The 19,999-nt window shown below is 65.5% G+C and overlaps 2 protein-coding genes across 5 annotated transcripts in view; both read right to left on the bottom strand.

Annotated features, from left to right (window-relative positions):
* Positions 1 to 214: 214 nt before the first annotated feature.
* LOC138817784 (nuclear receptor subfamily 2 group F member 6) lies at positions 215 to 6,536 on the bottom strand. Of its 2 annotated transcripts, none has more exons than XM_070008464.1 (4): positions 5,648 to 6,536; positions 3,653 to 3,747; positions 1,040 to 1,600; positions 215 to 648 (listed from the first exon to the last, which is right to left on the bottom strand). In XM_070008464.1, the coding sequence occupies exons 1-4, from the start codon at positions 5,932 to 5,934 to the stop codon at positions 368 to 370; spliced, it is 1,224 nt and encodes a 407-aa protein (XP_069864565.1). In that variant the 5' UTR covers positions 5,935 to 6,536; the 3' UTR covers positions 215 to 367. The 2 variants fall into 2 exon arrangements, with proteins under 2 accessions (XP_069864565.1, XP_069864566.1); XM_070008465.1 differs by lacking the exon at positions 5,648 to 6,536 and adding an exon at positions 4,482 to 4,787.
* Positions 6,537 to 8,582: 2,046 nt separating this feature from the next.
* LOC138817778 (harmonin-binding protein USHBP1-like) overlaps positions 8,583 to 19,999 on the bottom strand; it is a 29,975-nt gene continuing 18,558 nt past the window's right edge. The window contains exons 2-15 of one of the 3 annotated variants that reach the window (XM_070008454.1): positions 19,406 to 19,609; positions 16,737 to 16,784; positions 16,503 to 16,577; positions 16,267 to 16,415; positions 14,683 to 15,100; positions 13,735 to 13,860; positions 13,368 to 13,495; positions 13,139 to 13,279; positions 12,869 to 13,021; positions 11,710 to 11,959; positions 10,546 to 10,773; positions 9,662 to 9,741; positions 9,352 to 9,474; positions 8,583 to 8,858 (exon numbers count right to left, since the gene is read on the bottom strand). In XM_070008454.1, the coding sequence (XP_069864555.1) occupies positions 8,669 to 8,858; positions 9,352 to 9,474; positions 9,662 to 9,741; positions 10,546 to 10,773; positions 11,710 to 11,959; positions 12,869 to 13,021; positions 13,139 to 13,279; positions 13,368 to 13,495; positions 13,735 to 13,860; positions 14,683 to 15,100; positions 16,267 to 16,415; positions 16,503 to 16,556 (2,040 nt within the window). In that variant the 5' untranslated portion in view covers positions 16,557 to 16,577; positions 16,737 to 16,784; positions 19,406 to 19,609 and the 3' untranslated portion in view covers positions 8,583 to 8,668. Of the gene's footprint in view, positions 8,859 to 9,351; positions 9,475 to 9,661; positions 9,932 to 10,545; positions 10,774 to 11,709; positions 11,960 to 12,868; positions 13,022 to 13,138; positions 13,280 to 13,367; positions 13,496 to 13,734; positions 13,861 to 14,682; positions 15,101 to 16,266; positions 16,416 to 16,502; positions 16,578 to 16,736; positions 16,785 to 17,053; positions 17,132 to 19,405; positions 19,610 to 19,999 lie in introns of those variants that run through there. The other 2 variants (XM_070008453.1, XM_070008455.1) reach the window with 2 other exon arrangements.

The raw sequence follows: 19,999 nt of genomic DNA, 5'->3' as shown, positions 1-19,999 counted from the left end.
CCAGGAGCCCGGACGCACGGCGCATCCCGAAGCTCGGGGGTCAGGGGTCGAGTCCTGGCCTGGCAAGGTCGAGCCCCGCCCGGGTTCCAACTCCGGTACCTCCAAACGGAAAGGCACGGCCTCGGGGCGTGCCGTGGAGTAACGGGGCCGGGTTCCCGACGGCTCCGCGCTGAACGGGAAACCCCCGGTTCTGGGGAGCGATCCAGCGGGCGGCGCGGGTAGGAAACGCTTTATTATTGGCTTGATCCGACCCGGGGTCCCGGGTCCGGGCGCCGGGGCCGCGCCCGGCTTTTTGGTTTGAAGATCATTTAGAAAACAGAAAAGACAAACACTTCACAGTCCTTAGAAAACGAGTCCGGGCGGCGCGTCACTGCGCCGAGCCCGCGCCGTAGGGCCAGCTGAAGGTGCTGCCCGACAGCAGCATGTCCCGGATGAGCGTCTCGATGGGCGTCTTGCCCACCAGGCGCATGAAGAAGAGCTGCGAGATGAGCGCGGCGGGCACGGCGCGCAGGGCCGGCAGGCGCAGCAGCAGCCGCCCGAAGCGCTGCGGCTGGGACGGGTACTGGGCGCGCACGTACTCGGTCAGCGCCACCTGCGCCTTCTCCTGCAGGCTCTCCACGTGCGCGGGGTCCGACAGGCCGCAGGCGTCTGCGGGGGCGGGGCTGCGGTCAGGGGCGGGGCGTCGGCTCCCGGGGGCGGGGCTGCGGTCAGGGGCGGGGCGTCGGCTCCCGGGGGCGGGGCTGCGGTCAGGGGCGGGGCCGGCCCGCGTGAGGCTGCGTGAGCCGGGGGAAGGGGCAGGGCCGTGGGCGCCGTGTGCGGGCTCGGAGGGGCTGCGCACCCGAGGGATGGGCGCGGGGAGCGAGCGACTCCGGCCCCAGCACGGAACGCGCAGCGCCTCGGGTCGAGGGAATACGGTAGCGCGGCAGGCCCGGCGACCCCGGAAAGGACGGGGAGGCCTCATCCGGGGGGCGGGGCGCCGGGAGCCCGGGGAAGGGCCGGTCGGGGGCGGGGCGGGGCGGGGCTCCCCCCCCCCACTCACCGGGCGTGAAGAGCGCGATGGCCTTGAGGCAGCCGTACTCGGCCGAGTCCACCTGCAGGCGGCCCAGCTTGTCCACCTGCTCCTGGAAGGCGCGCACCTGGTCCATGAAGGCCACGGCGCGCTCGGCGGCCATGGGCGCGGCGTGCAGCCCCGCGGCGGCCAGCAGCGGCGCCGTGTGCAGCGGCAGCGCGGCCTGCGCCGCGTTCAGCACGAAGAGCTCGCTCCAGCTGAGGCGCAGCAGCGCCACCTGGTCGGCCACGGGCAGCTCGGGGAAGAAGGGCGCGTGGCGCGCCCACTCCACGGTGCTGAAGAGCAGCCGCGCCGCCAGCTCGCACACGTTGTCGATGCCCAGCACGGCGCCGCCGCCCGCGCCGAAGCGCCCGGCCGCCGCGGGGTACGGCTCGGCGCGCAGCAGCTGCGCGATCAGCTCCGACACCGGCTGCCCGGGGAACAGCTCGGCCGCGCCCGCCGCCAGCGCCGCGCCCGGGGGGCTGCCGGCCGCCGCGCCCGCCGCCGCCGCCGCGCCAGGCAGCGAGTGCGGGATGCGGCCGCGCTGCACGGCTGCGGGAGAGGGGGGGCGTCAGCGGGGCGGGGGCCGCGGCCAGTCCCAGCCCCGCCGAGCCGCGCCCACCCCAGGACCTTTGCGCCCACTGCTCCCTCCTCATTCCCAGCTCTCCTCATTCCGACCAACCCGGGGAGCTCAAAGCCCCTCCCCTGGCTCTCCCACCGGTGCACAGCCCTGCTCATGACCTCTGTGCCTCAGTCTCCCCACCCGTAAAAAAGCTGAAACTGGGCACACGGGTTTGGGGCAATGCGGGGGTGGAGGAGGTAGGAGTTGGAGGAGGTGTTTAAGCAGCCGAGGATCGAGTCTGCTTGTTAGGAGCTCCCTCCCTCCCTCCCTCTCTGTGTAGAATACACAAAGGGTGAAAGAGGTGCCTCAGCAGAGCTATGGCTGCACGCGGTGGCGCACGCCTGTCATCCCAGCTACTCAGCAGGCGGAGAGCTGAGGACTGAGGCTCAAAGTCGGCCCAGGCAGCAAAGTCCCATCGCCAACTCAAACCACCAAAAAGCCCAAAGTGGAGCTGCGGCTCAAGTAGTAGAGAGCCAGCTCTGAGTGGAAAAAGGTAAGGGGCCAGGTCCAGGGCCAGGACACAGACAAAGCAAGGACAAGAGCACCCAGCCCAGGGGGCCGGGAGTAAATGGGCAAGGGGTGTGGTGTGAATAAAGGGGAGACGCAGCCAGATGCCGGTGGCTCACGCCTGTCATCCCAGCTACTCAGGAGGCTGAGATCTGAGGATCGCGGTTCAAAGCCAGCCCGGGCAGGAGAGTCCGTGAGACTCCTATCTCCAATAAACCACCAGAAAACCGGAAGTGGCGCTGTAGCTCAAGTGGTAGAGTGCTCGCCTTGAGCTGAAGAGCTGAGGGACAGCGCCCAGGCCCAGAGTTCAAGCCCCACAACTGACCAAAAAAATAAATAAATAAATAAGAAGCAAACGTTTGAGCAAACCCGGGGGGGGGGGGCGGGGGCGTGCTGAGATCTGAAGACGGGCAGGGAGCAGCCTGGCAGAGGCCCTGAGTCGGGACTCCGAGCCTGGAGCCTAGTCCCTGATGTGAGGTCTGCCGGGGGGGGGGGGGGGGGGGGGGGGGGGGGGGGGCGCAGGACGAGACAGTGAGACAGTTGCCCTCGAGTGTAAAGGAATGGAGAGGTGTCATGAGCCGGTCTTGTCTCAGACAGGCTTGCTGGTAGTGTACGGCCTTGAACCTGTGGTCCTCCTGCCTCAGCCTCCAACCCTGGAATTACAGGCACGTACCACCCTGCCTGGCTGTTTAAAAGGAGCCTTTCGCAGCTTCTTGCATACAGGCTTGAAAAGAAGCCATCTTTAAGGCAGAAGAGACTCGGGTTGGACACTGGGAAGACAGGCCGGACTGGCCCAGGACACCTCAGGACGGGGTGGACCCGCCCCAGGCCTCCCAAGGCCTGTGATAGCTCTGGCCTCCACAGGAAGTCAGGGAGAGATGGCAGGATCCGGGCCCAGGCCCCGACATGCGGGGTCCCCTCAGCCCCCTGGGCAGGGCCCGAGGCTGGACCTCCGGCAGCCCAAGATCAGGAGAAAGCACACGTCACCTCTTGCCTTAATCTGCCTGAGTTCCTCCCTGGGCAAACACGGAAAGCAGGGGTGAAGGGTGGAGAGCGAGCACAGGAGGTAAGAAAACACATCCCTGGGCTGGGAAGGTGGCTCAGTGGTAGAGCGCTTGCCTTGCATGCATGAGGCCCTGGGTTCGATTCCTCAGCACCACATAAGCAAAAAGAAAAAGCCGGAAGTGGTGCTGTGGCTCAAGTGGTAGAGCGCTAGCCTTGAGCTGAAGAGCTGAGCGACAGCACCCAGGCCCAGAGTTCAGGCCCCACGACCGGACCCCAAAAAAAAGGAAAAAAAAAAAGAAAACACATGCCTGCGGGGAAGGAGTCACCACGGTGCGGGGCTGGGGGCCGGTGAGCCGGGGGCCTGGGCACAAGCCAGGAGGCCCTCACAGAACCTAACAGATCCCTGCTGCCCAGGGCTAGACCTGCGGGTAGGTAGTGAGGTCAGCGGCGCCAGGCCCCGCCCGACTCACCCTCCTTCCGCATGCCCACCCGGAAGCACTTCTTAAGGCGGCAGTACTGGCACTGGTTCCGGTGGTGCTGGTCGATCTGGCAGTCCCGGTTGGACCTGGATAGGGACAGAGACCAGGGTTTTGTAAATCCTTGCCCCCCCCCACTTCTCCCCCTCCACTCCCTGGCTGGACCTGGGGGAGGAGGACAGAGACCAGGGCTGAGTCCATGCTCCCCCCCTCTGCCCCCAAGCTCCTTGGCTGGGACAGGTGTGCAAAGGAGGACGACGGGAGTGGGCTCTGCTGGATGCATGAGTCCACGGGACAGTTTGTGAGCACACAGTGGAACTGGGTTTTGCAGGATGAACAGGAGTTGGGGGAGGGGAGAAGGCATTTCCAGCAGAGGATGGGGAATACCACTTGTCTAGGGAGTCACAGCAGGGGTGCTAAGAAGGAAGGAAGGAATGAGGAAATGGAGGGAGCTCCTGGCCTCCTCCTCCCTGGCCAGCCCCAGGCTGAAGACCTGACCCTGCGTTCCGATGCCCCGGGCCCGTGTGTGCGCATCCTGCCACGGTGGCGCAGGGTGCTCGGAGCCTGGAATGCCCCCCACACACACCTTCCACAGGACGCACTGGGCCTGGGGACCCCAACACGCAGCCCAGCCGGGAGTCCGGGGACGGGGCTGGGGTTCCGGCCAGGATGGGGCCCCAAGTCCAGGAACAAAGCCCGGAGCAGCGAGGGGAGGGCCTGGGCAGCGGCGTGGAACCGGCCGGGGCCGGGTCCTCTGACCTGGGGGGTGCTCCCCCAGCCTCTGCCTCAACTTCCCCAGCTCTGAAATGGGGGCGGCTGTCACCTCGGCTAGGACGGCTGTCGCCCACGGCGCCGCCCGGAGTTCTGGCCTCCGCGACGCCAGGCGGCCTCGAGGCCCGGGTCCCGGGGCTCCCGCCCGGCTTCCCCAGCACCGCGCGCGGCTTCCGGGTCAGCCCCGGGCCGCGTCTGCCCGGCTTCTCCTCCTTCGGACCCGCACGGCGGCGGGGCCCGGTGTGGGGAAGGTCCGAGCGACGCCCTTCCTGCTGCGCCCCGACCCCGGGCCGCCCGCCCCAAAGGCCCGGCCCGCGAGCCGGAACGAGGCCAGGGCCGGTGGCCCAGTTACGGGAGGCGGCGGCCGGGCGGCCCGCCACACGTGGCCGCCGCGGGCCCGGCCCAGGCCGCAGGCGCGGGGCCCGGCCCCCAGCTCGCCCGGGAAGCCGGAGCCCCAGCTCCGGGGGCGCCCAGCCCGGGGCCCGGTTCCGGGCATCTGGGAAACGGAGCCGTCCGCGGCGCTGGCTCGGGACCGGCCGGAGCCGGGAGGACAAAGGGGGCCTGGGCACCCCGGGGCCGGGCGGGGCGCCCGCCGCCCTCCAGAGGCCGCAGGCCCCGCCGCCCCCGCCCCCCGGGTCCCCGAGGCCGGCGCGGGCCCCCCCGCGGGCTCGCTCCTCCGAACGCATCGGCGCGACCCCAAACTTTCCAGGGCCCGGCGGGCCTGCGGGGCCGGCGCGGGGGTGCGGTCAATTCCGGCGGCCTCGCGGGCGCTCCAGGGGCGGCTTCCGGTGACCCGAGCGGGGCGGTGACCCCCCCGCCGCCGCCCCCGGGCCGGGCCGCGGCCCCGCGCAGGGCCCCGGGCGCGGGAGCCCGGCCCGCCCCGCCCGGCCGCCGCCCGGAGCTGGTATTTGACCCCGAGGCCGCGCCGTATCGATCCGCGCGGCCGCAGACAATGGCCCGGGACGCGGCGGGCGCCCGGGTCCAAGTTCCACGCTCGAGTCCCCGGGGCGCGCGGCGAGGGAGGGGCGTCCGGGGCTGGGCGGGGACCCCGCGGCCCGCGAGGACCCCTCGGCCCCCGGGGAGGGGGGGCGGCGAGGGGCGGAGCGAGGGCCGGGGCGGGCCGGAGGCCGCGGGGGACCCGGGCGCGGGGCGCGGGGCGCGGGAAGGTCAGCGGCGGCCCAAGGTGACCGCGCGGGGCGGCGGGCCGGCCGCACTCACCGGCAGGTGTAGCTGAGGTTGCGGCGGATGCTGCGCTTGAAGAAGCTCTTGCAGCCCTCGCAGGTGAAGACGCCGTAGTGCTTCCCGCTCGACTTGTCCCCGCACACCACGCAGTCCACCTGCAGCCCGGGCCGCTCCTCGTCGCCGGGCTCCGCGTCGCTGGCCGCCCCGGGCGGCGAGGCCGAGTCGTCCTCGGCCGCCGCGCGCGGGTAGCCGCCCGCCTTGTCCACGCCGTTGGCGCCGCCGCCGCCGCCGGGGCCGCCCCAGCCGCCGGTCACCATGGCCATAGCCCCGGGGGGCGCGGCGCCGGGGCGCCCCCTCCCCGCGCCGGCCTCACCGGAACCCCCCCCTCGCGGCCCGGGGCGCCCTCAGCCCGCGCGCATCCGGGCCGGGCGCGGCTCGGGGGGCGCCCGCCGCACCCCCCCCCCCGAAAACAAAGTTTTGCAGCAACTTCCTGCGGCCGGTCCGCGGAGCCGGGCGGAACTGGTCGGGCCGGTTCCCGGCCAACTTTCCCACGCGTGCGCGGGGCGGGGGGCGCTAGAGGCGGGGGCCGGGGGCCCCGAGGTGCCGCGCCCCGCCGGCCTGGGCCATGGCCCGGCCCGGGCTGCGCGCGGGGGGTGGGGGCGCCCGCTGGCCGGGCGCCGGCTTGGCCCCGGGGCCGCGGCCGGTCAGCGGGGCGCCATCCGGGCGCTGGGGGCCGGGCGGGGGCAAAGTTTGGCCGCAAGTTGCGCGGTCGCCCGCGGCGAGGGGGAGGGGCGGCGCGCACGCGCGCCGGGGCCCGGAGCCCGCGCCCCCCGGCGCCCCCCCCGCACCCGCGGCCGCTCCGGGGCCTGTAGGCCGCGGCCCCGCGCCTCCCGAGCCGCCGCCCGCGTCGCGGCCGCGCCCGCCCGGCCTGGGCCTGCGCCGGAGCCTCGCTCTCCCGCCGCCGCCGCCGCCGCCGACCCCGCGCGCCGGCCTCGCGCTGCGGCCGGTTTGACACCGCGTTCCATCCGCGCGGCGGGCGGGCGGCGGGCGGGGCGGGGGCGGGGCGGGGGCGCGCGGGGCCGGGGGCGGGCGCTCGTTGCCCCGGCGACGGCCGCCCTTATAAGGACATGGGTGGCCGCGCGCGGCGCCCGGCGCCCGGGCCGGCGGGAGAGGCGGGGGCGGAGCCCGGGGCCGCGGGCCCGGCCCCCCGCCCCGCCCCGCGGCGCCCCGCCCCGCCCCGGCCCGAGCCCCCGCGACCCCCGGTCGCCGCGACCTCCCCGCGAGGCCTCGGGCCCCGGCGCCCCGCGATCCGCCTCCCCACGCGCTCCCGGCGGAAGCAGGAACGGGGGGACGCGTGCCCCCGGGGGTCACGCCCCTGCGCCGCGGGCGACACGCAGGCGCTCCCGGACACGTGCGCACGCACACGCGCGTGCACGCCGGACCGCGCGCGCCCCCGGGCCGCCTCCCGCACGGCGGCACGGCGGATTGCGCTTGCTCGCTCTTCCAGAAGGCCGCCCGGCCCGGCGGGGCCCCTCCCCGAGCCCCGCGTCCGCCCCCCGCGTCCGCCCCCCGCGGCGGGCTCGGCCGCCCGGTGCGCCCCTCCCCCGGCCCCCGACGCCGAGGCGGGTTAACGTTTAACCGGGCGGGGCAGGCTGTCCCGGCGACCTTTCACCCCAGCCCGCGGGCCCGGGCGCGGTGGCCGCGGGGACCAGGCCGGCGGCCCGGGCGGTGACGCCACCCCGGGAGGGAGCAGGTCAGGGTCAGGGTCGCGGGCCGGGGCCTGCGTGGGCCGCGGGAGGACCGGGGTGCGGCCTGGGGCGGGCCCTGCCGGGGCCCCGCGACCCCTCGCCCCGCCCCCTTGACCCCTGCCCGCGGCCCCGCGGTGACATTTGACCTTGCGGCAGCCGCAGACCCGGGACAAAGGGCCGGGGCCCATCTGCCGCGGGGCCGCCCGTGGGAACGGCCCGGGGCCTGGGAACCTGCCCGCCCACCCCCCGGTGACCCCGGGGGTCCGCTGACCCCGCCCCCAGGCAGCCCCGGGGGACTGGGCCGAGCTCCCGCTGGGCTCCGGGGAAACAAAGTCAGCTCCTCGGCTCCCCCAAGGTGCCTGCCTCAGTTTCCCTCTGTCTTCAAAGCCTAGCCGCCCTCGGAGAAGCTCCCCGGTAAAGCCGGGGTTCAAGGGGGCGGGGAGCCCTCTGGGGCTGGGCGCAGGGTGCTGGGACCCAGAACCTTCTGGATGCTCTGCTCAGGGTCGGCTGCTGTGGGGAGGGTGCGGCTGGGTGTGGCCTGTGCAAATCGCATGCTAATCACCTCCAGCCTGAACCTGCAGGGAGGAGCCTTGAACTTCTCAGGCCGGCCGGGCCTGTTTCACTCATCAGCTGAGACTGGGGGGCCCTCACCCCGCAAGGTGCTAGGCCTCCTGAGTGTGAGGCTCACGCCTGTCACCCCAGCCGCTGGGGAGGCTGAGGCATGAGGATCCTGGTTTGAAGCCGAGCAAGGGCAGGAAGCTCCCTGAGACGCAGCTCTGAACCAGCACTGAAGGGGCTGCTCCACCCGAGAAAAGCAAAACCAAGGGCGACAGAGCAGGTCAAGCCCCAGGACCCAGGACGGCAAAGACAAAACACAGGGAGAAAGAAAGGACAAACCCCCAAGTCCCAGAGCCATCCCCCACCCCCACCCAGGGATCCAGCACCGGGGCTCAGGCCACAGGGCCTCAGCCGCCCTTGTGGTTCTGGGGTACCCTGTCTGTGAGCCGGCCCGGGCAGCCTCTCTGGGCAGGGCCCGTGGCACCCCCCCCCCATGTCTCCCCAGCCCTGACCCGGCTACTTCAGCCTCCCTGACTTCCCAGGAGCCCCAGATGGGGCGTCCCTGCCCCCTCCCCCCAGGCCCAGCGGGGCGTCCCGGCCCCCTTGGCCCAGCTGCGCTGCCCTGACCTCGCTGGGAGGTCAAGTTTATTCCCCACGGGGTTTGTCACTGCGCACACCAAATCACTGCACAGGAACAAAGGCTCAGTGGCGGGCAGTTTATGGTGGGAGCCAGCCTGGCCTGGGGGGGCGGCTACAGAAGGGTCTCCCCCATCGGGGGCGGGGGGCGGGGAGGCCGGGGCCCCGCCAGGCCCCGGGCCGTGGCCTCCAGCCTGGCCAGCTCGTCTGCCTGCCGGGCCTCCAGCAGGGCCAGCTGCTGCTCCAGCTTCCGGCGTTGCTCTTCCTGCTTCCGGTGGGCCCCGCGGAAGGCCAGGACCAGGGCGCTGTGGGGTGAGTGGCTGAGCTAGACTCTGCCCCCCAGAGAAGGGGCCACAGACCCCACTTCCCAGACGACAAGGCATTGGGGACCAGGCCCTGCTGGGACACTTGCATCACAGCTGAGTGGGACCCGGGGCTTGCCTTTTGGGGGGAGGGGGTGGGCAGGGGGGAGCACGTACTAGGGTTTGAATCTGCTTGTTAGGCCGCTGTTAAACACTACTTGAGTCATGCCCTAGCACCCCTCCCTTATTTTTTGCTTGCTTTTATCTTTCTAGAAGTTTTCTGTTTGTTCCCCCAAAGGCTGGCCTCTGACTGGGCTGCTGCCCCATCCCAGCTGGAGTTACAGGCATGCACTACCAGACTGGTGTTATTTACTGGTCAGCATAACCACCATCCTCTCCATCCCCACCTCCCAGGCAGGGGGAGCTACTGCCCCCAGCCCCTGAGCCCCAGGGAGCTGAGGGAGCAACCCCGGGGCCAAGGCCTCTGGCCCCTTACCTGTGAGCTCGGCACAGGTCTCGGTGCAGCTCAGCGCTCCGAGCGCGGCTGGCTCGGCCCCTGCGGGCCATCTGCTCCAGGCGCTCCCGGAGGGACTGCAGCTGCTGCCGGAGGCCCAGGGACCTGGGGTCGGGTGGGGAGGCTTCCAGCACTGCTAGTCCGCTCCTGTCCTCCGCCCACCTGCCCACGGTGCTTCCTGGGGCGCCCACCTTGGTCTCAGCCGGACGCAGTGGTCCTTGGCCTCTGGCATGGCCCCCCAGACCGCACCCCACCCCACCTCACCCTCCCCTGCTGGGCCTCAGATACAAACCTAGCGAGGGATGCAGCCAGTTCCTGGGACAACTTCTCTGGGTCCCGACCTTCCTCCTCCCCCGGGAGGGCAGGGAGACCCTGCGGGGACACAGCAAGGGAGGCGAGAGCCGCAGCCGGACGTCAGGATGCTGGATGGAGCCCCGCCCTCAGTCTGAGAAGAGCCTGACACAGCAGTCAGTTCCCCACAAGGGAGAGCCGCGGAGCCCGCCGCAGACGGCCAGGGGGCTGGGGACGTGGCCAGGGAAGTGACTGGCGATCGGGTTGGACACTGCGTGGACAGAGACCCCGAGAAGCTGGTGGGTGGCCGCGTCGGTGAGGCCGGAGAGGCTGGGCACGGCAGCGCACGCCTGCAACCCCGTGGACGCTCACGCAGGAAGCAGTGCCGGGGAGGCCAGCCTGGCTCGGGGTGACAGTGACAAACTATGGACCAAGGCCGGGCGGGGTGCGGCAAGGAAAGGTGGAAGGCGCTGGAACCCCAAGGACAGGAAACAGAGACTTGACCTTCACCCTTCAGCTGGCAGCCCAGGCTACCCGGAGCCTGGGACCCGGAGGGCGAGGCCAAAGGGGGCGGGGTGCTCCGGGCGGGACTTCCCGCGGGCCTGGTGCCCTAAGGGACAGGCATGGCATGGGGGGTGTAGTGGGCGGGGCCACAGACGGAGGAACGTGGTGAACCAGGCGCTGTATGGTGGGGCTTGTGGGCGGGGCATCTCAGGGGCGGGGCACCCGGTGGGCGTGGCACCCTAAGGGACAGGCCTCCGGTGGGCGGAGTCAAGTGGGATGGGCGTGGCGTGGGCGGAGCCACAGCTAGGACTGCATGGTGAAGCAGGTGCTGTGGGCGGGGCTGGATGTGGGGTGGGCGGGGCGCCGGGACAGGCTGCTCACCTGTGGCCAGGCCTCGTCCTCCTCGCTGCTCCCTTGCCCGCTGCTGCCTCCGCCGCTGCCTCCGCCCGCGTGGGGCGCGGGTGCGAGCTGTGCGCGCTCCCACTGCAGCTGCTCCAGCAGCAGCACGTGGGCGGGGCCCTGGGCCCGCAGCGCCGCCTCCCGCAGCTCCAGGCCCCGCTTCTCCCTGCGCACCAGCTGAAGCTGCAGCATCAGATCAGCCAGGGTCTCCTGTGGGGATAAGGGGGGAAACTGAGTCCCCAGAAGGTCCCACTGGGGCCACACAAGATCGCTGACCTTCACTGTGACCTCCCCCCTAGAGCAACAGCCCCGGGAAGCGCATTGTATTAGACAAGGTCTATGGACGCTTCTAGATCGTCTCAGATTTCACAACCTCAGACTTTTCGTTTTTTGGGGGGGCGGTCCTGGGGCTTGAATCCGGGCTGGGCGCGTCCCTCGGGCCAGCCGGGAGCGCAGGCTCCTCCTGCCTCTGCCTCCCAGACACTGCGATGACGAGGCCTGACCCGCACCTCTGCTTTTTTTCCGCCTTCTTTTTTCTTTTCTCTTTTCATCTTCTTGTCTATCGATTGATTGATTGCAGTGTTAAAACAGTGAACACAGCCCAGCACTGGTGGCTCACGCTTGTCATCCTAGCTTCTCAGGAGGCTGAGAGCTGAGGATCATGGTTCAAAGCCAGCCTGGGAAGCAAAGTCCTAGAGACTCTGATCCAATGAACCACCAGAAAACCGGAAGTGGCGCTGTGGCTCAAGTGGTAGAGCGCTCACCTTGTTGAAGAACTGAGGGACAGCACCCAGGCCCAGAGTTCAAGCCCCACAACTGACATAAAAAAAAACTGAACACAGGGTCTCAGGCACAGACTGGCCCCCTGCCACTGAGCGGCCCCTCGAACCATTCAAGCCATGCTACAAACCCCGTTCACACTCCCACCCTCATCTCTTCCAATGGGAAGGGCATCAGGTAAAGGCAGGTTCATAGTGGAATAAGAAATTGGACCCCAGACAACAAACTCCTATTCATCCCTCACAACTCCAAGAACCCCTCCCCACCCCCCAGTAAGGCAGAATTCCTTCCTTCTCCTGGGCCACTAGACACATTTCTCACATTCTGTCTCTCTAAGAAGGACCGACACCATTCGCCTGTTCCTACCCGCGTGGCCATCAAGCCCCGTTGGATCTGGGTCTTCTCCAGCTGGGGCAGAGCCGGGCCGGGCTGGGTTTCCAGAATGGCCTGCACCATGGCTTCACCATGGGGCGCGGTGAGCCTCGCTGCCGCGGAGGGGCTGGGCTCGGGGGGGATCTTCAGGAGGGCCCGGCGCTCCTGAAGCCGCTGGATATGGGCTTGGAGCTGGGTGGCGACTTCCTGTGGCCTGGGCTTATCCACACTGCTGCCCTCGGGGCTGCGGGAGGCAGGAGACGCCCCGCATGGCGCTGGGGACCCTTGTCCCCACCGGGCTGTGGCCCACCCTCAGTGAGCACAGCCACCCAGCGTGCCAGCCCCAGGGGGGACCAGCACACATCAGGCCAGCCAGGCGCTGGGGCACACGCCTGTCATCCCAGCTACTCAGAAGGCTGAGATAGAGGATCGTGGTTCAAAACCAGCCAGGGAAGTCTATGAGACTCTTATCATCAAAAAGCTGAAAATAATAGAGCTGGGGCTCAAATGGGGGAGAGCATCAGCACTGAGTGAAAACAAGCCAAGGGACAGTGCCTAGGCCCTGAGTTCAAGACCCGGGACTGGTACTAAGAAAAAAACAAAAAGACCTACAGTGACCCAGAAGACAAGTTGTGGCAATGGCATGGGCATTCAGGGCTGGCCACGTGCTGGGTTTGGCATCACCCTGCTCAGCAGGGCAGCTCTGAGCCCCACGCAGTCCTTTGGCACCAAGTCTAACTGGAGTTGACCTGTGGTTACTCAACAAGGCTGACCTTGGGGCTGGCTGGCATGTGCTGGCATGAACGAAGGCCAGGTGGTGCTGAGAACTGGCTTGGTGAGGTTGGCATGTGTGTGTGCGTGTGCGTATGTGTGCGTGTGTGTGTGTGCGTGTGTGTGTGTGCGCGTGTGTGTGCGCGTGTGTGTGTGTACTGGGGCTTCAACTCAGCCTGGGCACTATCCCTGACCTTTTTCCCTTAAGCCTCAGCTCCACCTCCAGCTTTTTGGTGGTTCATTGGAGATCATAGTCTCAGGGACTTGGCTGCCCAGGCTGGCTTTGAACCTCAATCCTCAGATCTCAGCCTCCTGAGTGGCTGGGACGCCAGGCGTGACCGGGCGCCTGGCTCACTACCCTTCTTGGGTGTCCCGGGGTTACCTGTGCGGGGGTGTCCCTCCGTCCACGGCCGCCAGCAGCCTGCCTGCCTCCTCCGCAGCCCGCTGCAGGTCAGCTCTGGGTCTCGGGGTCCCCCGGGCAGGGTCGGCCTCTCGCAGCGCCAGCAGGGCCCCGTAGGCCGCCTCGCAGCTCTCACTGCGGGACACGGAGAGCATCAGGAAGCCAGCCCCATCTTGCTAGAAGCGGGGGGGGGGGGGAAGCCCCCTTTTTCCCCCCTCCCCCAGCACCGAGGTCACAGGTGCAGCAGGGGACCTGTAGTGCAGCGCCAGGCCCAGCGCCGTGGCCGCCGCCGCGCGCCGCCCCGCCTGCAGGCTGAGCTCCTCGCAGCGGCCCTTGCAGCCCCGCAGCGCCGCCAGCAGCAGCCGGTTGAAGCACTTCAGCTTCTCCATGTTCCTGGCCCAAGAGAGAAACAGAGGCGTGGAGGGAGGGACAGGTTTGCAAGTCATGGCTGCCGCCAGGCCGGCAGACACCAGGCTCTCACCCATGCAGCTGCTCCACCCGGCCTTCCAGAAACTTCTCCACGGGCCCACAGACCGGCATGGACACAGGCCCAAGGATCTGGGAGCTGGAATCACGCAGCCGGAGCAGGGGGGATACCGAGGAGGAGTCCTGCCAGGAAGGGGTGACTTCATTTACTCAATTTGTCACCCACAATATGAACTCACGAGTTGTTTTATTTTTGTCAGTCGTGGGGTTTGAACTCGGGGCTGGGGCACTGTCCCTGAGCTCTTTTGCTCAAGGCTGGTGCTCTACCACTTGAGCCACAGCTCTACTTCTGCTTTTTGAGCGGTTCATTACAGATAAGTGTCTCATGGGGACTTTTCTGCCCAGGATGGCTTTGAACTCACCCGAGCACCCCAGGGCTCCGTGTCGGCCCCCGAGCTGCTGGAGTCACTGCCTGGGCCTCCGCCAAGGCCGGGAGACCGGGGCGGGGAGGACCGCGCCCTCCTCAGGGTCTCCTGCAGCTCCTGGACCTGGAAGGTGTGTGGAGTTTTCAGGCTGGGGCTCCACACACCCCACCCCACCCCCCCATCAGACTCCTACATTTGCAGCTAGAGCCCCAGCTGGAAGGCTAGGAGCTCTGTGGCTTTCTTTGCTCTTATGTTGTTGTTGGTCGTGGGGCTTGAACTCTGGGCCTGGGCGCTGTCCCTCAGCTCTTCAGCTCAAGACTGGTGCTCTACCACTTGAGCCACAGAGCCACTTCTGGTTTGCTGGTGGTTTATTGGAAATAAGAGTCTCATGGACTTATCTGCCTGGGCTGGCTTTGAACCATGACCCTCCAATCTCAGCCTCCTGAGTAGCTAGAATTGCAGGTGTGAGTCGCCAGTGCCAGACTGTTTTTTTTGTTTGTTTGTTTTGTTTTTGTTTTTTGAGGCAGGCTCTTGCTAAATAGTCCAGGCTGACCTCAAACTGGCCATCCTCCTACCTCAGCCTCCCAAGTGCTGGGATTACAGGCGTGAGCCACCACACTTGGAAGTTCATTGAATGAATACACCAACAAACAAAATGATTCACCTAGCTGGGCACCTATAATCCTCGCTACTCAGGAGACTGAAATCTGAGGATCGAGGTTCAAAGCCAGCCCAGGCAGGAAAGTGCATGAGACTCTGATCTCCAATAAACCACCAGAAAATCAGAAGTGGTGCTGTGGCTCAAGTGGTAGAGCGCTTGCCCTGAGCTGAGGAGCTGAGGGACAGCGCCAGGCCCAGAGTCCAGCCACGACCCACCAAAAACCCCCCTTCCTCCGCTTGGGGTCCCCCCCTCCGCTGCCCCCCCCCCCCCCCGCGGCGGCTCACCTGTTGGTGCAGGGTCTCCTTCTCGGCCTGGAAGGCGCGCAGGGCGGTGTGTGTGCGCAGCAGCTCGGCCTCGCGCGTGTCCAGGGCGAGCCGCAGCCAGGTGTTGCTCTCGGAGAGCCGCGCCACCTCCCGCTGGCCCGCGCTGCACCCCGGCGTCCCGGCCGCGGGGCTGGGACCCGCACCCTCTGGTGGGGGGCTCATGGGGCTCGGGCGGCACCGCCAGGCAGCCGCCGCTGCCTCCAGGGAGCTCAGCGCTTGCTGGAGGGTGTGAAACACATCGGGGGCCCCCATCTCGGTGGGCTCGGCTCCCCCATCTGCTGGATCCGCCTCGGGGGGCTGCTGAGCTGGGGCTGGGGGCTCCTGGGGTCCCTCAGGGCGTGGCACCCTGCCAGCGTCTCCATCCAGGTCCCCATCAGCCCTGTGAAAACCAAGGCCTGAGCCAGGCCTGCCACCAAGGCTGCTGGGTGCGGGCCTGGGAGCCGTGGGGGGGGGGGGGGAAGGGGGGGCCGTCAGGCCCTGGGGCGCCCCAAGGGGACCCTAGGAGGCTGGGGAGGAGGCTGGACCCAATGTTCTGTTGGGGAAAAATGAGGAGTTGGGCAGAGGCCTGGTGAAGAGTCATAGAAAGTTCTGGAAGTGGCAGTAGCCAGACTCCATGTGGAGGACCCTGGGTCGAGGCCAAGGCTACAGAATTCAAATATGTGAACTCTAGGGCCAGGCACAGTCTCTGAGCTGTGGTGCTCAAGGCCGGCATTCTACCACTTGAGCCACAGCATCACTTCTGACTTTTAGGGTGGTTGCTTGGAGATGAAGAGTCTCAAGGACGTTCCTGCCCAGGCTGGCTTTGATCTCAGCTTCCTGAGCAGCTGGGATGACAGGTGGGAGCCACCAGCACCTGGTCATTGTACAAAGTCGTAAGGCCATACAGGAGCGCAGAGTGGTGACACATGCCTGTATTCCAGCACTCAAGGCTGAGCTGGAGAATCTCAGGCTCAATTCCCATGTGACCATGAGTTCAAGGCTAGCCTGAAATCAATGGTGAGCGCCTGTCTCCAAATAGGAAAAAATGGTGTGGGGGGCGGGGGGACAGGCACCATGGTGCACACCTTCACCAGCCACATACGAAGCACGAGAGGAGGACGGGGGAGGCTGGGAAGGTGGCCCCGTGGAGAGCGCTCCCCAGCAAGCATGAAGCCCGGGGTTCGATTCCTCAGCACCACACACCCAGAAAAGGCCAAAGTGGCACCGTGGCTCCAGTGGTAGGGTGCTAGCCTTGAGCAAAAGAAGCTCAGGGACAGCGCCCAGGCCCTGAGTTCAAGCGTGTGTGCGTGCACGTGCACGCACGCACACACACACGCACACGCACACACACACACACAGGGCCGGGCCTGGCTGAAGTATAAAGCACTCACTCAGCAAGGCCAAGGCCATGCGCTCACACCTATTACCAATACATAATTTTTTCTAAAAAAAAAAGAGAAAAGCTTCAGCCAATTCGCAGCGGGAGCCGGGCAGGGCCACTGGCAGGATTGTGGATGGCTGAGATGCACCGGGCCGGGCAGAGGGCACCATCTAGGCCGGGCTCACCCGTCCCCCAGCCCCTGGTCGCTGGCCTCGGCCCTGGGCTCCAGCAGCTGCGGCCTGGCTTCCTCCCGTACTGCGCCTGCGCTGAGCCCGGTGTTGCTGCCTGCCGCTTCGGCTTCCTCTGAGCTCTCAGCCACAGGATCGAGTTCACCCTGCAAGGGATCAGGGCTGAGCTCTGTGGGGGCCTGTGCTCCTGGGGCTGGGGGTGGCGGGGCGGTGGGGGGTAGGGGGACACTCACCGGTGGAGCTGGTCTCCCTCGCCGGCTTCGGGGCCGCGTGGCTCGGACACTCATTCCTGTCCAGAAACTCTTGTCCTGGCAAGACACAGTGGGGGCTCAGCTCCTGCCTCTGGTGCCTCAACTTCCCCTCTGTGGCTCAGGGCCTGGGAGGGAGCTCTGGAGGTGACCGGTGTCCACTTGCTGCTTGAATGGTTCCCGGGACACGCCGCTCATTATCCATCCGATTTGACCCACCTTTCCCTTCTCCCTTCTTCCCTTGTTCTGCCTTTTGGTTTTTCCTTCCTTTAAAAAACACAACAAAACAAAAATCAGAGGCCTTGTTCTATAGCCCAGGCTGGCTGGAAACCCATGATCCTCCTGCTTCAACTTCCCAAGTGCTGGGACTACAGGTGTGGCCACCATAGCTCATGGTTTATCTTCTCGTGTTTTTCGTCTCCCCTTCTCATCTAGCCGGCCTTGGGATGGGGACTCCAAGAATCGCCCATCCCTCCCCAAGGTTCTGCTGGATTTAGAGCCTCCAGCTGTGGGGTTTACCCCTCAGCCCCCTCTACCTCTGTTTCCCTGGGGACACTCAAGTCAGAGGCCCGAGCTCCTGGGTTGTGGCTGGCCACTGCCTACTCAGATCTGGGTGGCCTAAGGCTGGCCAGGGAGGGGCTGGAAAACAGGAAGCCCCCTACCCTGGTCACATGACTTGTTATTGTGCGGTTTCCTCCTCTAGGACAGAGCTTCCTGGGGTGGGAGGGAAGAAACAACACACACTGGGTGTGTGAATATGCGCTCACACGCATATGCACGCTCACACACAGATCCACCTCTAGACATAACAGCCTTTCACTAGGTGCTGGTGGCTCACACCTGTAATCCCAGCTGCTCGGGAGGCTGAGATCTGAGGATCACAGTTTAAAGCCAGCCCTGGGCAGGAATGTCTGGGAGACTGTTATCTCCAGTGAACCACCAAAGAGTTGGAAGTGGAGCTGTGGCAAAAGCCATAGCTGTGCCAGCCTCGAACGAAAAATCCAAGTGAGCACAAAAGGTCTTGAGTTCAAGCTCTGGTATCAACCCAAATATTTGAAAAATAAAAATAGGTAAATTCTCCACTTCTTTTACATGTGGAGAATCACCATCCTGTAGTTCCCTTTCCTTCTGATGTGGTTTATTATCAGTTAAGCCATTATTATACACTGATTATTAATGAAGCCTCTGTGTATAGTGCTATAAGAAGGGCACAGACAGTTTTTATTTTCTTTTTAAACAGTCTGGCTGGTGAACCTGGCTGTCCTCTAAATCTCCATCTGTCCGTGTCAGCCTCTCCAGTGAGCGCTGGGATTAAAGGTAATTGCCACTGGCCTGGTAAATTGGGAGGGAGCCTTGCATGTGTCAATTCTCAGCTACTTGGGAGACTCAGGAGTTGGAGGGCAGTATCTGAGAGAGAACACATAAATTGGGGTGGAGGTCTGGCTCCGATGGGGATCCACCTGCCAAACATGTGCACAGACCGGCTCAGGGTTCAGTCCTCCACATTGCAAAACAAGAACCACCTGCCCAGGAGAACTATAACCCATGATCAGCTTGGTTTCAAGTCACCAAATCTGGTTTTGCTGGTTTGGGAGCCTGTGGGATTTTGGAGATAGATAGGTGACCTTTTCTTTCTTTCGTTCTTTGGTTCTTTCTTTCTTTCTCTCGTCAGTCCTGGGGCTTGAACTCAGGGCCTGGGTGCTGTCCCTGAGCTTTGTACCCAGGATCAGCACTTTGATCACATGAGCCATAGCCGCTCTACTTCCTTCGGCTAATTGGTGATGAGTCTTAGGAACTTTCCTGCCCTGGCTGGCTTTGATCCATCTCAGTTTCCTGAGTAAGCTAGGATTACAGGTGTGAGTCACGGGGCTCGGCTACTGGTGGATTTCAACGCCTCTTTTGGGGTCTGTTTTTGTGATCACGACTGATTTGAGATGACAGGTACCTTTGATGTCTGGAATTGGGTGGCAGCCCCCCTCCCACCATCCCCCAGAGGGCCTATCTGTGTTTGCAGGCGGCACCTCTTAGCCCCAGCTTCTGCTCCTTTTTCAGACCGGGAGCAGCCCCAGCCCCCGGCCTGGCCTGGCGAGTTAGCCGTCCTCGCCCACCCCCTGCCGGTGCGAGCCCGGAGTGCAAGCCGGGGCCTAAGGCTAAGCCCGGCCCCCGCACGCGCGCGCCCTCTGCTGGGGCTGGGCGACGTGGCAGCCCCGCGGGCCACGTCCTGTGCGCCCAGTCCCGGAGCTCCGGCAATCCTAGCTACTCAGGAGGCTGAGATCCCAGGGTGGCAAACATGGGACGGGGAGATCTCGCACACAGGAGCCCCCTGCCCACAGGGGCGCAAGGCCCAGGCCGGGCGCAGCTGACCCTGCAGCCGGCTGCCTGCCAGCCAGGAAGCACACACAGCACTTTCACGTCGGGAGGTTTGTTTTGTTTTGGGCCAGTACTGGGGCTGGAATTTAGGGCCTGGGCACTGTCCCCAAGCATTTTGCTCCAGGCTAGCACTCTGCAGGAGAGTCCCCACTGCTCTCCTTCTGGCATTTTACTGGTTAACTAGAGAGAGGAGACTCAGGGGTTTTCCTGCCCAGGCTGGCTTGAAACCACATCCCACAGATCTCAGCCTCCTGAATAGCTAGGATTACAGGCATGAGTCACTGGCGCCCGGCTGGATGTGGGGGAAGATTAAAGCTGTTGTTCTTAAAGGTACAATGACTGGAAACAGTGTGCAGCTCTCTTCTGGTTGACTGTTTCACATCTGACAAAGAGGAAATAATAGGCAAAGGAACATTTCATCTAATGGATTGGGTATTAGGACAGTTGAAAACCCCAGATCTGAACCCTTAAGCCGTGGGGGGAGGGGGATCTCCAGCCCACGCCTGACCCCAGCTGACCGGTGGGCAGGGTGTGAGTGAATTCTCTCTCGGCACTGGAGACTGGGCAGGTCTTGCCAAGGGTGGGATCTGAACCTGTTCCCACACAGCATTTCAGGCTGTGGCTGGTGAACTCTTGCCAGGGTGGATTTTCTTCATGAAACACAAGCACCAGCAGCTCCTGTGACTTCATCGACTGCTTGCTGATACAGAATGCTGCAGAATCTGACAGGGAAAAAGCACAGAATGCAGATATCTTTAATACCACTAAATCTCTCAGCCTGGGCGCTGTCCCTCAGCTCTTCAGCTCAAGGCAAGCGCTCTACCCCTTGAGCCACAGCACCACTGCCGGTTTTCTGGTGGTTCATTCGAGATCAGAGTCTCATGGACTTTCCTGCCTGGGCTGGCTTTGCTTTGAACAGTGATCCTCAGATCTCAGCCTCCAGTGTAGCTAGGATGACAGGCGTGAGCCACCAGCGCCTGGCTTCCTGAATATTTTTACATTTGTAGATCTTTGTGTTGGGCAGTTTAAGTTTACAGGGCGTCTGTCTCCTTACTGGAAATGGCTTCCTAAGATTTCAGTTACCTGAGGTCAAATGTGATCTGAAACCAAGG

This window comes from Dipodomys merriami, unplaced genomic scaffold (assembly GCF_024711535.1).
Source record: "Dipodomys merriami isolate MVZ:Mamm:240054 unplaced genomic scaffold, mDipMer1.0.p SCAF_70, whole genome shotgun sequence".
Lineage (NCBI taxonomy): Eukaryota > Metazoa > Chordata > Mammalia > Rodentia > Heteromyidae > Dipodomys > Dipodomys merriami.
Note: the sequence above shows the minus strand (reverse complement) of the source record. Positions and strands in the feature narration are given on the sequence as shown.